General features: G+C 44.3%; 1 protein-coding gene across 6 annotated transcripts in view; it reads right to left on the bottom strand.

The window, feature by feature from the left end:
- CSMD3 (CUB and Sushi multiple domains 3) overlaps window positions 1–10,245 on the bottom strand; it is a 969,186-nt gene extending 958,941 nt beyond the window's left edge. For 3 of the 6 annotated variants that reach the window (XM_083186712.1, XM_083186713.1, XM_083186711.1), the window contains exon 1: window positions 9,705–10,245. In XM_083186712.1, coding sequence (XP_083042838.1) covers window positions 9,705–10,080 — 376 coding nt within the window. In that variant the 5' untranslated portion in view covers window positions 10,081–10,245. The remainder of the gene's footprint in view (window positions 1–9,704) is intronic. The other 3 variants (XM_083186716.1, XM_083186715.1, XM_083186714.1) reach the window with 1 other exon arrangement.
- Between the last annotated feature and the right edge of the window lie 6,363 nt (window positions 10,246–16,608).

The following is a 16,608-nucleotide window of genomic DNA, read 5'->3' on the forward strand; positions in this document are numbered from 1 at the left end:
CTAACACAAATGCTGTGCCCACCCTTATTAACAACTTCCTGCCGCTCGCAATACCAGCAATACCTTTTACCAAAGTCTTTTGCTTTTTAGACCTGTATTCCATTAAAATTAGTGTCCATCAATCAATTGTGTGTTTTGCATTTTTAATTGTACTAGACTGTTGTCATATCACTACATACCTGCATAATCCATTTTTTTTTTACTTTATATACATGTACTGTTATACAGAGTAATAAGAATATTAGGTACTTGTTTCCTAGCACGGCGCCCACGATTTTAATCTCATGCCATCGTTTTGATCGTATCGATCGCATCGCATGCGACCAGATCGCATGCGATGCGATGAGATCGATGCAATCAAAACGATGATTTAATTGTACATGCACCCTGATGGGTGATTACTATGTTATATGCACCCCCATTGTTAACACCACTGCCACTATGAACGCCAACCCGAAGCGTGGCGAGAGTGGTGAGCGTAGCGACCCCGCGAGGGACGGCGGTACGCGTCCTCTGACCTTTTCATACCCCAACTATCCATGTCGGCGTGTAGTTGATTTTATATAGTGTGGTGAGCGCAGCCCCCGCAAGGGGACGCGAGGGGACGCGGATAATCTCACATGTATTCTGGGTCCCCTCGCTGTGCTCGCCACGCTTCGGGCTCGGTGGCTCGCTGCGCTCGCCACACTATGTAAAATCAACTCCATGCCGACGTGGATAGTAGGGGTATGAAAAGGTCGGAGGACGTGTACCGCCGCCCCTCGCGGGTTCGCTGGACTCGCCACGCTTCATGTTGGCGTTGATAGTGGGAGTGGCGTTAACAATGGGTGGCATTTAACATAGTAATCACCCATCAGGGTGCCTGTACAATTAGAAATTGCATTGCATTGCATGCCATTGTAATGGCATGCAATGTGATGTGATATTAAAATTGTACAATGCGGCTCTTAGGACCCGAAAATCGTGTCCCATCGCATACCATCGCATACCACTAATGAAGGTATGTGATGGGCGCCGTGCTAGGAATCAAGTACCAAATATTAAAACTGAAATAGGCCGGAGATTATGTTCTGGCTGAGAGACATTTTATATTTTAGTGAGTACCAGTAGATGATGGTAAACATGCATGATTGGCAGTGCTAGACACACCCAATGGGCAATGCTAGACATGCCCAATAGGTGGTGCTAGACACACCCCTTTGACGGTGCACCCCCTAATAAAATGGGCTGCGCACGCCTTTATACAGAAGGTCGACATTGTCTAGGTCAACAGTCAACAGGTTGACCACTATGGGTTGACAGGCAGACGATCGGCATGGTTAAAAGGTCGACACAAAGCAAAAGGTCAACAAAAAAGTCGACATGGGAACAGGACAACATGAGTTTCCATGTTTGTTTTTAAAAACTGAATTGTTCTTACTTTTCCATCCCAGTGGTCATACTGTAGACCAGGCATGTCCAAACTGTGGCCCTCTAGCTGTTGTGAAACTACACATCCCAGCATGCCTTGCCAGAGTTTTAGCCTTCCCTATTAGCAAAACTGTGGCAAGGCATGATGGGACTTGTAGTTTCACAAAAGCTGGGGGGCCATAGTTTGGACATTCCTGGCATCGAGGGAGAATATGACAGTGTGCCTAAAGTTCTATTGAAGATGGGAAGTTGCCCATAGCAACCGATCAGGTTTTCTAGATACTAGAAGGAGCTTAATAAATAGGAAGTAGAACCTGATTGGTTGCTATCTCATCTTCAATGGAACTCCCATAAATGTACCCCTATCGGTCTGGTTGCTATGGGAAACCTCACTTTGTATTACTTTAAGAAGCATTATCAAATTTACCACCTATTTTTAACAAGGAAAAAAAACGAAATATGCAGACTTTATATCCAGGTGATATATACTTGTATAAAAGGACTGAGTAGAATAATTAGCATTGTCCGCCACATTGTAAAATGGAATTACTCATAATAATGACAAATTGCTATGGCCTGCCACCGCTCGGGGGAGATTACTTCCCCAATAGAACAATAATATTCTCTGGTGCAAACAAATTGCTGAACTATCTTCCTTTTGCTGAGATGTATAATTGTAGGCAAGGAGGTGAGCGCATCCCGTACAGTCTACGCTCCTGTTCAATAGCTTCATGTTTGTAAAGGCGCTCTGTAATTTATACCTGGTAATTAATCACATCATTAGTCTAGGTGTCAATGCCCCAGAGAGTTTTTAGAATACATTTAAAAATAATACTTTTTTTTTTCTATTAGCTTCTCCCGCCAGGACATTGGGCTATTTCATGCAGGGCCCATGAAGCCTTGATCCGGGGATCATTTACAATACTTCAAACACTTATTAATTACTGTGGACTTAGCAGTCTGGTTGTGTCAAAATGAAAAGGTTACAGGATAGATTTTTCTTTCCTGTTATTTATAACACAGGACCATTCAATTGAGAAATATCTACAGTTCCTTCATCCGTGATAGATACAGCATGCTAAATGTACAGGGATAGATAGATAGATAGATAGATAGATAGATAGATAGATAGATAGATAGATACATATTCTGTGTGGACCCTTTATCTATGGCAGTACAGTACAGTCTGGCTTTGCTCAGGTCTCCGTTAATATGGCTGCTGTATGTTTCTGGCGACTTCTCTACTGTGACTGCACAAATCTCTTGGAAAATGGCAACTACGTCATTTTCCTGATGATTTATGTCTCCAGCATCAGCCGATGTGGGACTTCGGAGAGGTAAGTATGATTATATCGGTGCAGACTGTACAGTGGGGGCTTATGTACCCTGCCCATCTTGCACCAATCGTAAATACGCCAATTTTAGTTTTGCCAAGGCGGAGTCTATGGTCCCCCGGATGACGGGGAAACGCTTCATCTCAAAGTACAATGCAAAATAGAACCAAGGCTTTATCAACTGAAGAATTTTGAGGTTAATATGACCTGGGTCCAAACTAGGGCCAGCTCTACCATAAGGCAGCTGCCTAGGGAGCCGAGATATGGGGGGGGGGGGGGGGCATTACAAAGTCTGTTTATCAAAAAATTAGGATATTTATATAGATGGCAGTTGTTGAAGTCCAATTCAGATTCTGTCTATCAATTTCTAGGATGCAATATTGAATTGATAGATAGAATCTGATTGGTTGTTACGGGCAATATCAACTAATTTGACAAGCTCTAGTAAATGTACCCCTTAGGTAGTATCCAAAGTAAGGGTAATAGTCGGCAATTACACACACAATGTCCATGAAATTGAATCTCCTATTTTTATATATTTTTTTGCAGGCTTTATGAAGAAAGTACAATTGACATCACATCTCTAATTACCACTGATAACGTTACATGAACTGGTCTTAGATTTTGACATGTGGATACTACATGGTTAATGTTTACAATTCTCATACTTAAGAGACCACCATCTTTACAACTCGATGTCAATGGATCATGTATCATCCATTGAAGAAAGTTCATTGGAACATTCAGCATTATTTAGCAGACTTTGCACAGCAAACTGAAAAGCTCTGAAATTCCTAATTGTACTATGTAGGGCCAGAGCCTATGCAAATTCTTAGGCTGTGGGTGATTTACATTTCTAGGGAGCCCACCGTATTGCAGGGTTTGTGGCTCAACCAGCCAACATCTCTATATTCTCCAGTATGTCCATACACTCACCCCCACATAGGGTAGCAAAACACCATGTCAGAAGGACATTGAGTGTATTTTTAGAAGGACATTAGGTGTGCTTCAACCAAAGATGAACCTCAAAAGAAAACTATATTCCATTTTCTAGTAAGTACAGAAGAAACTTAATATACCAATATTAATGCTGCCAAGTGTTGCCACCAGCTTAGGTTCTTATTTTACAAAGTGTTATGTGAAAGGACCTTTAGCGCTAAACAAGACAACATCCAGGAGGAATCACAGAGATCCTCCAGCTTAGAAGTTCTACATCAGGCCTCTTACTATTAAATTGGATGTCAAACTGAAGCGCCATCAATAAATAGGCGGTGTGAGTATGACATGTATTGGAATGGGATCAGTCAACACCGGATTGACTTCCTCTGTGAATGCAAATGGTGGCGCATAAATCTCTTTCTGGGTCTTTGGGGATAATATGATGCTCCAGTTATTACTACCTACCCCCATAGTGCATAATAAGTAGCTGTTAATGTACTATTGTATGGCATAGTCCAATCACTCTGTAATCTGTAATATTTCCAAAAATCTAAGCAGCACACTTACATTTAAAATATATAGTTATAAAAATGAGAACATTATAAATTAGAGACCTGCACCAGTCAATCGTCATTTTTTGCTGTTTTCTATGACCCATGGTCCATTAAGTAGTTATCACAATGAGTAAGACTTGTGGCTTTGAAGAATTTAACCTGTGGTTCTCTATGGCTGGATAGCTACCAGCTTAAAGACAGCATACTGTATGTGGTTTCTTCAAACCATCTAGCAAAGTGCTAGACAACACACAACTTGCTTATGTTGCTCTAAAACAATATGAGTCACTTCTAGCTCTCCCAATCAGAACGACTTATGTGGCAGTATACTAGATCAGTTAAAACCAGCTAGTACAGTATTGGTCAACAGGCTGTTTATACAAACATGTAGCTTTCAGATGTTTCACCTATGGCTCTCTTAATCAAAGCAACTTCTCTACCGTTTCTCTAGATCAGTTAAACCATCTAGTAGAGTGTTGGCCAACAGACAGTCCCTCCGCTTATGTTGGTCTCATATGTGTCACCTTTGGCCCTACCAATCAAAGCAGCTTATCTATCACTGTTCTAGATCAGTTCAAACCATCCAGTAGAGTATTGGTAGACAGACCATCTGCTCATGTGGCTCTCTACCTTTTCTCAAGATCAGTTAAATCGTTCTCGTAGAGTGCTGGCCAACAGAAAGTTCACACAATCATGTTGGTTTCATATGGGTCACCTATGGCTCTCCTAATCAGAGAAACTTCTCTACCACAGTTCTAGATCAGTTCAAACCATCTAGTAGAGTGTTGATCAATAGACAGTCTCTCTGCTCATGTTGGTCTCATATGTGTCATCTTTTGCCTGCCTGATCAAAGCAGCTTCTGTATCCCTGTTCTAGATCAGTTCAAACAATCTATTAGAGTATTGACAGACAGACCATTCGCTCACTTGGCCATCTATCTTTGCTCTAGATCAGTTAAAACCATCTAGTGCTGGCCAACAGACAGTTCATCCAATCATATTGGTCTCATATGGGTCACCTATGGCTCTCCCAGTCAGAGAAACTTCTCTACCACAGTTCTAGATCAGTTCAAACCATCTAGTAGCATTGGCAGACAGACCATTCACTCATATGGCTCTCACCTTTGGTTCCCCTGAAAACTGAAGGCTCACTGTTTATCTAGCACTGTTCTTGGGCCCTAAAGATGAATCAATTAATGAAATGGTGGCCAACAAGCAGGCTGGGATCATCAAGTGAAAGCCAAGAGGATCTGAGGAGCTCAACCAGAAGCCATTTTTTTTTCTCTCCAATTCCTAATATTTGAAGCCATTTGGTAATCACTGATCCATCGCGGCCTACTCAACAACTTATACAGCACTTGGGTAGAGTGTGATGTTTTTAAAGCTTTTGCAACACGTGTCCAACTTAACGTGCAAGCATCCTGCACAAGTAGACTTATACCTGGCTTATAATACAATGCAAAAATGGTAATGCTGGTAGGCCCACATACAATACTATCTCTGGCCATCAATTTTCAAGTACTTTACACCTGCAGAACAGTTTACGTGACAATGACATAAAAGTGGCTGTAGGTGGTTTTAACATTTATTTTCCCACACTGGAGTGCAATAAGCCAGGAGACATTTTTTTTTAACAACTGCTAAGGTTCTCCGTGAATGCAGAAGAGATATAATGCTTTCTGATTGTGGTCCCCTATGGGAAAATAGATGTCATTTTACTGATCGACACTGTTTTCTGTTCTGAATCCTGAGCAGAGTGTTGCATTACATGCTTGCCTGCTATTCATAATACTGATTATTCTTCAGAGGGCAAGTCATTACCTTCGTTTGAAATAGAGCACACTCCTTTCTCGTTTTACTTCAGCACCAGTAAGGAATAATTCATAATATGAGGCTCGTATTAGCATAAGCAGCAGCTACCAATGTGTTTAAAATTGCTTTGGAAATCAGGTTTATCACAGCAAGAGTGTATTTTGTCTTTTTTCTAGCCACATTAACCAATACACTGCTGCACAGAGCAGGCAATTTGCTGCTGGTACAGAAATACCAATGGAATTAATTAATAAAGTGAGGAACCTGGTTATATATTCGTATTCCCAAAGATGTGCAGAACACCAAGGTAGCAAACAAACACATGTAATAAATGACCAATGTTATAGTCAGCCTCTCTCCCCCTCTCTCTATCTCCCTCTCCATCTCCCCACCTCTATCTCTCTATCTCCCTCTCCATCTCTCCCCCTCTATCTCTTTATTTCCCTCTCCATCTCTCCCCCTATATCTCTCTATCTCCCTCTCCATCCCCCCTCTATCTCTCTATCTCCCTCTCCATCTCTCCTACTCTGTATCTCTCTATCTCCCTCTCCATCTCCCCACCTCTATCTCTCTATCTCCCTCTCCATCTCTCCCCCTCTATCTCTTTATTTCCCTCTCCATCTCTCCCCCTCTATCTCTCTATCTCCCTCTCCATCTCCCCCCTCTATCTCTCTATCTCCCTCTCCATCTCCCCCCTCTATCTCTCTTCTCCCTCTCCATCCCCCCTCTATCTCTCTATCTCCCTCTCCATCTCTCCTACCCTCTATCTCTCTATCTCCCTCTCCATCTCTCCCCCTCTATCTCTCTATCTCCCTCTCCATCTCTCCCCCTCTATCTCTCTATCTCCCTCTCCATCTCTCCCCCTCTATCTCTCTATCTCCCTCTCCATCTCTCCTACCCTCTATCTCTCTATCTCCCTCTCCATCTCTCCCCCTCTATCTCTCTATCTCCCTCTCCATCTCTCCCCTCTATCTCTCTATCTCCCTCTCCATCTCCCCCCTCTATCTCTCTATCTCCCTCTCCATCTCCCCCCTCTATCTCTCTATCTCCCTCTCCATCTCTCCTACCTTCTATCACTTATGCTTTACTGTATCTCTCATATATATATATATATATATATATATATATATATATATATATATATATATATATATATATATATATATATATATGAGAGAGGGAGAGTTACACAGGTATCTATTTTTCTATCTAAATATATTCTATAAATTCTTTCTTTATTTTTCATTTCTGCAATTTGGGTTGAGTTCCTTCAGCATCATGTGTCTCCTATGTGATGCCTTGTTGCTCAGTTCATTTCCCGTCCCCCTACAGTGTGCTCACCTCCATATTTAATTTACACCACATCCCCCAGATTCCTTCTATCCACCTATTTTCTGCCGTCTAACCTCCCAGATTCCCATGTCCCCCCCCCCCACCCATTGTCCCTGACACCCCTCTCCTTGCCCCCTATCACAGTACTGCCTTCAATCATGTCATAACCTAGCCACTTCAATCTGGACAAATTGTTCAAAGTCAATAGGTAATTATATACAGAATATTATAAATTGCATAAAAGTAAGATACCATTTTTTTTTTTTTAATGAAAAAAATATATTGAATCATTATTTCAGGGGTGTGTTCTGGTGTTTACCAATGAGCTGTTTGCAAATATGACATCAGTTATTAGCAAATATCACATCAGTCAATACTTGGATGGTGAATCCCCCAAAAAACGGTTTGGGTTGAAAAAGGAATCAACAGGTATCATTAGAAGTAACTTTGTTCCAAAGATAAAATATTGCATTTTCAAAATCTCTCTCTCCAGCCTGGTCCTTTCAGTTTGAAATATGCTGCCTCCCTGCGTCTTCAAATCACAGAGCAGCAGTATAATCATTTGTTATAACAAGGTCTGTACATCAGCAACAAAAAGTCACAGGGACCGGAATTGCCTAAAATTCACAAATTAAAAAAAATTCTGTGCAAATGAAAAATTCTTTTTTTTTTTTTATTATACAATTGCAACAAATAAATATATAAATAAATAAATAAATATATATATATATATATATATATATATATATATATATATATATATATATATATATATATATATATATATATATATATATATATATATTTGGACAGTAATAGATTGTAATCCCACCAATGGAAGTAATTTGATCAAACACATGACAGTCCATTGACCGCCTTCATTAACCAGACAAACCTGCATGAAAAGAAAAAGCTTCCTGTAATTAGGAGGCCGATTAAGATTCCAGGCATGCGACCCGTCCTCAGATATAATGTCAGATAGCATGCAATGAAGTAACCCACAACCCCTACAACATGAATTGCTTTTTTTCCATTGCATGCAAATGGGCTGCCTTCTGAGAGGGGACAGGCAGCTGCAGGCTCACAATAAAGTGTTTGAGGAAGGCACAGTCAGAATTCAGTTTACCCACATTGGAATGATATATATATAAATTCTATAAAAATTAAGTTGATTTTTTTCAATCACCCCCCCAACCCCCCAACCCCTTCTTCTTCATCCTCATCCATACACATGCAATAGCTGAAGGTAGGCAAAACCAGCCTGCATGCATTACAGCAAAGATCAATACAGTCTAGTGACAACGATATGTGCTAGCGAGCCAGGTTTTAAAATGCATAGAAAGAAAACGGCTCACATAATGCTTCATTTGTTATAGATTGTGGTCATTTGCTACCCCCCCCCCCCCCCCCCTACCCCCATCACCACCACCTCCTAACAGCCAATTCACTGGGCAGACTGATCAGCTTTAAGATTCAAGGCACAGATCTTCCTGGTGCCTTATACATCCATATTTCTGAAATAAAACCTAGTGAAATGTGTGATGTTCCCATGGTAGTCTCTGGAAGACACATACACACACAGACACCCCCAGCCCCCCCCCCCCCCCCCCCCCATCAGCACCTGGCATTTCTTCTACATGTAAACCACTTACAACTGATTCATTGTCTGTGCATTGGAAAAATACATAAATGAAGAAATAACCCAGCATGCTGCTTCCACTGTACAGTGTAATATCTCCCAATGTTCCACACTTGCCTCCCCCAAATTCAGTGCCATAGCTGTATTGGGCATAGGTGTCTATGCTGGGGGGGGGGGGGGGGACCTCTGCCAGCCAGACCCCTGGCAACTTTGTCTGCTGCCAGTGAAGGGTTAAACCCATCAGATCCATGTACAGAGATGAGAGGTGGGGAGAGGGAGCACAGATCCCAGCTCTGGGTAACATGGGGGGGGGGGGGGATTCTGCACAGATATCCACTAGTTCCAGCCTGTAGGAACCAACTCACGTCTCCCTGTGAGTCTACTGCAAGAATATTCATATCCAGCACAGGCTCAATCACTGCATTGAACACACACACAGAGAGAGAGAGGCTGGCTGAGGAAAATGCGTCTCCTATACATCCAGCAGCAGCAGCAGATGAATCTCTTATAGAGGAAATACAGCACAACTCGCATCCTTTGATCGTTATTACTAAGAACAATAAACAAACAAACCTGAATAAATAAACAAATAAAGATAAAAGAACCAATGAGGGAGATTCACCAACACAATCCCTGCAAAGACTGAAATGATGGGGGGGTGATGGCAATTGTACTGTCCCTTACCTCTCACACATGTAACCATCAGTAAAAAAACCAGGTAGCCCAATGTAAATCCACTTTGCGTTTCCATGTTCCTCAGACATAAGGGGGAGTCCACAGGTCCACATTTAGTACATCCTCTCCTGCACAAGTGCCCCTCTGTCTGGGCTGGTGGCGTCTCCAGAGTGCAGGTAGCTTTCATCTTCTGGTCCTCCGGCTCCTGTAATGTGCACCCCCCTCCACCTCCACCGCCACCACCTACCACCAGTCTGTCCTCCCCTTGGCCAAGGCGCAGCGAGTCGTTGCTGCTTGTGGAGCGGTCACAGATCGGAGTGGATGGTGTTTCTGGGATACCACAGCAACCTTGACGAGGACTCAACCATCTCTCCAACAGGGGCATCAAGTCTGTTAGATACTAGCGATTGTTTCTTCCCATTCCCTCCCTTCCCCTTTCCTCTCCCTCCTCCTCCCCTGGACAAACCTGGATCACACTTGCGACTAGAAGACGCACGCAGGAGGGTGGCGGTTGGGTTTTAAACGCGGCTTGCGCTCAGGGAGCAACAATGTTGCGATAGAGAGCTGGGGGTGATGCTGCTGCGGCGGCTGGTCCTGATGCTGCTGCTGCTGCTGCCTCTTGGCACAGCCTTTCTACATCCTTATAGATGACTGAGGATTCTTCTCACTGACGCCTCAAGGAGAAATACAGCAGTTAATAAAAGCTATCCATTCTGCTCCCGGCGCCCTAATATATCCCTGGTGTTAAATCTTTTTTTATTTTTTTTGCCAGTCCTATGGGTTTGATGAATAATATCTAGATGTGGGGGTGCAGTTATTACTGAGTTGGGGGAGAAAAGGAGGGGCGCACATTAAGGCTTAGGTGTGTGGAGGATGAGCATGAGGGGGGATGGGGGGAGGTGTATAATTAGATGGACGTAGAAGTTTTTTTGCAGTTTGTGCGTCGGGACAAAAACATATTTAATATCGGTGTCTCTGCCACTAAGGGTTAATGCCCAATAGAGATAGAACGCTTGTGCCATCTGCAGGCAGCTAGGGCAGTGATCTGCTAATGACTATTTACTGCCACCCTTGTTTAATGCACCCAGGCAGGCTAACCTGTTGCACCTTTAAAGAAAAAAAAGTGTGTGTATATATATATATATATACTCATTACTGCAGATCGCTGATCACCCAGCCACAATCAAATCCCAACCCCGCCCCCCTCCCCTCCAGCCTAGACATGTATGAATTAAATATCGCCATCCTCACATATATAATTACACATACTGTACCATACAAAGTCATCCATTGCCACCTGTTTGTACATACAGTATACTCTCTCTGGATCATCCGTGCGGTATAATTAAAACATAATTAAAATATGGATTTATGAGATGAGAATAAGAAAGAAAGAAAACATATTTTACAGGGATAATGGGTATTTTCTATTTAAGTCAGAAATAAATCATTCAACATCAGGAGGTAGAATAGGGGCAGTTATAGCCAAATAAATAAGTAGAAGGGCTTTATGTCAAATATTGTGTCCCCCTCCCCCCCACCCCCGCACCCATCCCTCCTCGAGCAGAAATGATGCCAAAAAGTCAATGTGCACAATGCCAACACTGGAAAAAAATTATGCTAAAAAGTCAACACATGACAATGTCAACGTGCATTTTTCATATTTTTGGGGGCGTCCAAGTCAATGCATGTACATGTGGACTCTCAATTAATGTACCGAGCCCCCCATGAGACCACCAGGAATGTTCTGTTGACATTCCTTTCATGTAGATATTTCATCAGTGCCGACATGATCTATGTTGAAATTATGATTATTTTGACATTTATTACCTTAATTGGCAGGGAAGTCCAAGGGGCAAAAGCAGTGAGTGTGATGCTCAACTTGCATTATCATGAACAGGACCCTGGCTGCGTCATGCTGTGGTTTACCACAGCAATTAGATTTACAGGATATGACATCATCCAGACCTGCCTACATCACCAGGAATGTGAGATGTGGGAGGTTCCGCCGATCTTACAAACGTCTGAAACCAAATATTTACTGGTCGTCCTGCTACACCAGGTAAATTACTCTCCAATACAGTAACAAAGCATAAAATGAGTCAACAGTCTGGACTCTGACCCCTACAGAAAAGTAAGGGCCACACACCCCAACCAAGTGACCCCATTGGATCAGGTTGGAAGGACCATATTTTCGGTCAAAGTTATGCTAAGCACCTGAAAGTTACTCTTGTTTTATTTCAGATCTTATTATAATTTTCTGATAAGCAGTGTTTAGCATTTAGAGGGTGCACCTGCATATTCTCTTTCTATGTGGAACTACAAGTCTCAGCATGGTGGCTCACCGCTGAATTTGCTACTAGCGCTAGGGCTGTTGAGTTTGACTAGATGTCGCCTGCTCCATCAGAGAGACACAAGATTCCACTGGCTGCAGGTAGGGGGAGCTAGAGTGCAGCTCCTCCCGAGTCGCTGGGCGGTAGGGAGGGGATAGCGAGATGCAGGGTGGTAGAAAGGGGATAGTGAGACACAGGGCAGTATAGAGGGAATAGTGAGACGAAGGGTGGTAGAGAGGGGATAGTGAGATGCAGGGCGGTATTGTTGTGACAATGAGATGTAGGGCAGTAGAGAGGGCATAGCGAGACGCAGGGTGGTAGAGATGGGATAGTGAGATGCAGGGCGGTAGGTAGGAGATATTGAGATGCAGTGCGGTAGAAATGTGATAGTGAGACACAGGGCGGTAGAGAGGGGATAGTGAGGTGCAGGGCAGTAGGTAGGAGATATTGAGATGCAGTGCAGTAGAAATGTGATAGTGAGACACAGGGCGGTAGAGAGGGGATAGTGAGATGCAGGGCGGTAGAGAGGAGAAAGCGAGATGCAGGGTGGTAGAGAGGAGAAAGCGAGATGCAGGGTGGTAGAGAGGAGAAAGCGAGATGCAGGGTGGTAGAGAGGGGATAGTCAGATGTAAGATGGTAGAAAAGGGATAGTAAGATGCTGGGCGGTAGAGAGGAGAAAGCGAGATGCAGGGCGGTAGAGAGGAGAAAGCGAGATGCAGGGCGGTAGAGAGGAGAAAGCGAGATGCAGGGCGGTAGAGAGGAGAAAGCGAGATGCAGGGCGGTAGAGAGGAGAAAGCGAGATGCAGGGCGGTAGAGAGGAGAAAGCGAGATGCAGGGCGGTAGAGAGGAGAAAGCGAGATGCAGGGCGGTAGAGAGGAGAAAGCGAGATGCAGGGCGGTAGAGAGGAGAAAGCGAGATGCAGGGCGGTAGAGAGGAGAAAGCGAGATGCAGGGCGGTAGAGAGGGGATAGTGAGATGCAGGGCGGTAGAGAGGAGAAAGCGAGATGCAGGGCGGTAGAGAGGAGAAAGCGAGATGCAGGGCGGTAGAGAGGAGAAAGCGAGATGCAGGGCGGTAGAGAGGGGATAGTGAGATGCAGGGCGGTAGAGAGGGGATAGTGAGATGCAGGGCGGTAGAGAGGAGAAAGCGAGATGCAGGGCGGTAGAGAGGAGAAAGCGAGATGCAGGGCGGTAGAGAGGGGATAGTGAGATGTAAGATGGTAGAAAAGGGATAGTAAGATGCTGGGTGGTAGAGAGGGAGACGCAGGGCAGTAGGGAGGTGATAGTGAGACACAGGTCGGTAGGGAGGGGATAGTGAGATGCAGGGATGACAGTGAGATGGGGAGAATGAAGGGATGGCATCCAGAGATGTATGGTAAAAGCTATGATGTACTATGATGTATGGTGCTAGCGATGACATAGTGAGACGCAGGGATGGTATAGTGAGATGTATGGTGCTAGCTATGACGTACTATGATGTAGGGTGCTAGCTATGACGTAGTGAGATGCAGGGATGGCATAGTGAGATGCTTGGTGCTAGCTATGACGTGATATGACGTAGGGTGCTAGCTATGACGTAGTGAGACGCAGGGATGGTATAGTGAGATGCTTGGTGCTAGCTATGACGTGCTATGATGTAGGGTGCTAGCGATGATGTAGTGAGACGCAGGGATGACATAGTGAGATGCATGGTGCTAGCTATGACGTACTATGACGTAGGGTGCTAGCGATGACATAGTGAGACGCAGGGATGACATAGTGAGATGCATGGTGCTAGATATGACGTGCTATGACGTAGGGTGCTAGCGATGACATAGTGAGACGCAGGGATGACATAGTGAGATGCATGGTGCTAGATATGACGTGCTATGATGTAGGGTGCAAGCGATGACGTAGTGAGATGCAGGGATGGAATAGTGAAATGCATGGTTCTAGCTATGATGTACTAAGATGTAGGGTGCTAGCGATGACGTAGTGAGACGCAGGGATGATGTAGTGAGATGCAGGGATGGCATAGTGAGATGCATGGTGCTAGCTATGACGTACTATGACATAGGGTGCTAGCGATGATGTAGTGAGATGCAGGGATGGCATAGTGAGATGCATGGTGCTAGCTATGACGTGCTATGATGTAGGGTGCTAGTGATGACGTAGTGAGATGCAGGGACGGCATAGTGAGATGCATGGTGCTAGCTATGACGTACTATGACGTAGGGTGCTAGCGATGACGTAGTGAGACGCAGGGATGGTATAGTGAGATGAATGGTGCTAGCTATGACGTACTATGACATAGGGTGCTAGCGATGATGTAGTGAGATGCAGGGATGGTATAGTGAGATGCATGGTGCTAGCTATGACGTACTATGACGTAGGGTGCTAGCGATGACATAGTGAGACGCAGGGATGGCATAGTGAGATGTATGGTGCTAGCTATGACGTACTATGACGTAGGGTGCTAGCGATGACATAGTGAGACGCAGGGATGGCATAGTGAGATGTATGGTGCTAGCTATGACGTACTATGATGTATGGTGCTAGCGATGATGTAGTGAGATACAGGGATGGTATAGTGAGATGCTTGGTGCTAGCTATGACGTACTATGATGTAGGATGCTAGCTATGACAGTGAGATGCAGGGATGACATAGTGAGATGCATGGTGCTAGCTATGACATGCTATGATGTAGGGTTCTAGCGATGACGTAGTGAGATGCAGGGATGACGTAGTGAGATGCAGGGATGGTATAGTGAGATGCATGGTGCTAGCTATGACGTGCTATGATGTAGGGTGCTAGCGATTACGTAGTGAGATGCAGGGATGACATAGTGAGATGCATGGTGCTAGCTATGACGTGCTATGATGTAGGGTGCTAGCGATTACGTAGTGAGATGCAGGGATGACATAGTGAGATGCATGGTGCTAGCTATGATGTACTATGATGTAGGGTGCTAGCGATTACGTAGTGAGATGCAGGGATGACATAGTGAGATGCATGGTGCTAGCTATGATGTACTATGATGTAGGGTGCTAGCGATTACGTAGTGAGATGCAGGGATGACATAGTGAGATGCATGGTGCTAGCTATGACGTACTATGACGTAGGGTGCTAGCGATGATGTAGTGAGACGCAGGGATGACATAGTGAGATGCATGGTTCTAGCTATGACGTACTATGACGTAGGGTGCTAGCGATAACATAGTGAGACGCAGGGATGACATAGTGAGATGCATGGTTCTAGCTATGACGTACTATGACGTAGGGTGCTAGCAATGATGTAGTGAGATGCAAGGATGGTATAGTGAGATGCATGGTGCTAGCTATGACGTGCTATGATGTAGGATGCTAGCTATGACAGTGAGATGCAGGGATGACATAGTGAGATGCATGGTGCTAGCTATGACATGCTATGATGTAGGGTTCTAGCGATGACGTAGTGAGATGCAGGGATGACGTACTGAGATGCAGGGATGGTATAGTGAGATGCATGGTGCTAGCTATGACGTGCTATGATGTAGGGTGCTAGCGATTACGTAGTGAGATGCAGGGATGACATAGGGCCTTATTCTGATCGGTGCAGACTTTTCCGCATTCTTTCGGATGGCGTTTTTTAGCTGTCTGCGCATGCGTGGAGAACGCGACGCGCATGTGCCACGCATGGTCTCCGTACTTGTTCTCACTAATCCCGTACAGAACTGTGCACCGCATACATTCGGCCAATAGGGGTGTGTTATGGGCGTCATGCGGAATGACACAGGGGCGTAGTTTCAAAGTGGGCTAAACTGGGCGGAAACATGGGCGGACACGGGGGAGTACACATATATTGGTAGGCGTGCATTCGGACAGCACGCCGAATGCACGCGAACAAAAAGGGAAGAAATGTGCGGTGTCCAAAAGGTTACTCTTGCTTTGCGGACACCACTCGGTCATGCGCTAGGCAATCGGAACACCTAATCAGGACGGACGCACCTCAACCAATGTCACCTGAACCCAATACAATCACATACTTTACCCATTACTTGTTAATTACACGCTTCTCACTGCTACAATTGGAAGCATTGCAGCTTAAAGGGAACATTACATGCTGCACTTGTCACACACTTTAACATTGCAAATAATGCACACAACTTAATAATATTAATACTAATACACATGCCACTTCTGCATGTCTAAATTAATACAGACATTTGTGGGGCCAAAATAACATTTATTAAACAAACTTAGGCAAAAAATTAAAATACATAACAAAACAGATGGTACCATACCAGGACCAAATAAAATAATAAAGAATAAATAGCCACAGCAGAATCATTGGGAACACATCAGGTGGCTTCACAACAAAAGTACAGCACCAACACTTCAAGTACAGCACACTGAAACAGGGCAACAGAGGAACCAAACATGACATTTGAACCGCGGGCAAAAGTGGTGACCCTGGGCACGGATTTGGACACAGGATGCTGACACACACAGCTCAATGGAAGATTTGGGAAGACATAACGGTGGAGATTAATGGGGACACAAGTTCATTTGCGAGCACGTTTGGCCCTGGCAGGCTCCATGCCACGTGCAGCAGCTCTTGTGCC

The sequence above is a fragment of the Crinia signifera genome, chromosome 5, assembly GCF_055691185.1.
Source record: "Crinia signifera chromosome 5, ASM5569118v1, whole genome shotgun sequence".
Taxonomy (NCBI): Eukaryota; Metazoa; Chordata; class Amphibia; order Anura; family Myobatrachidae; genus Crinia; species Crinia signifera.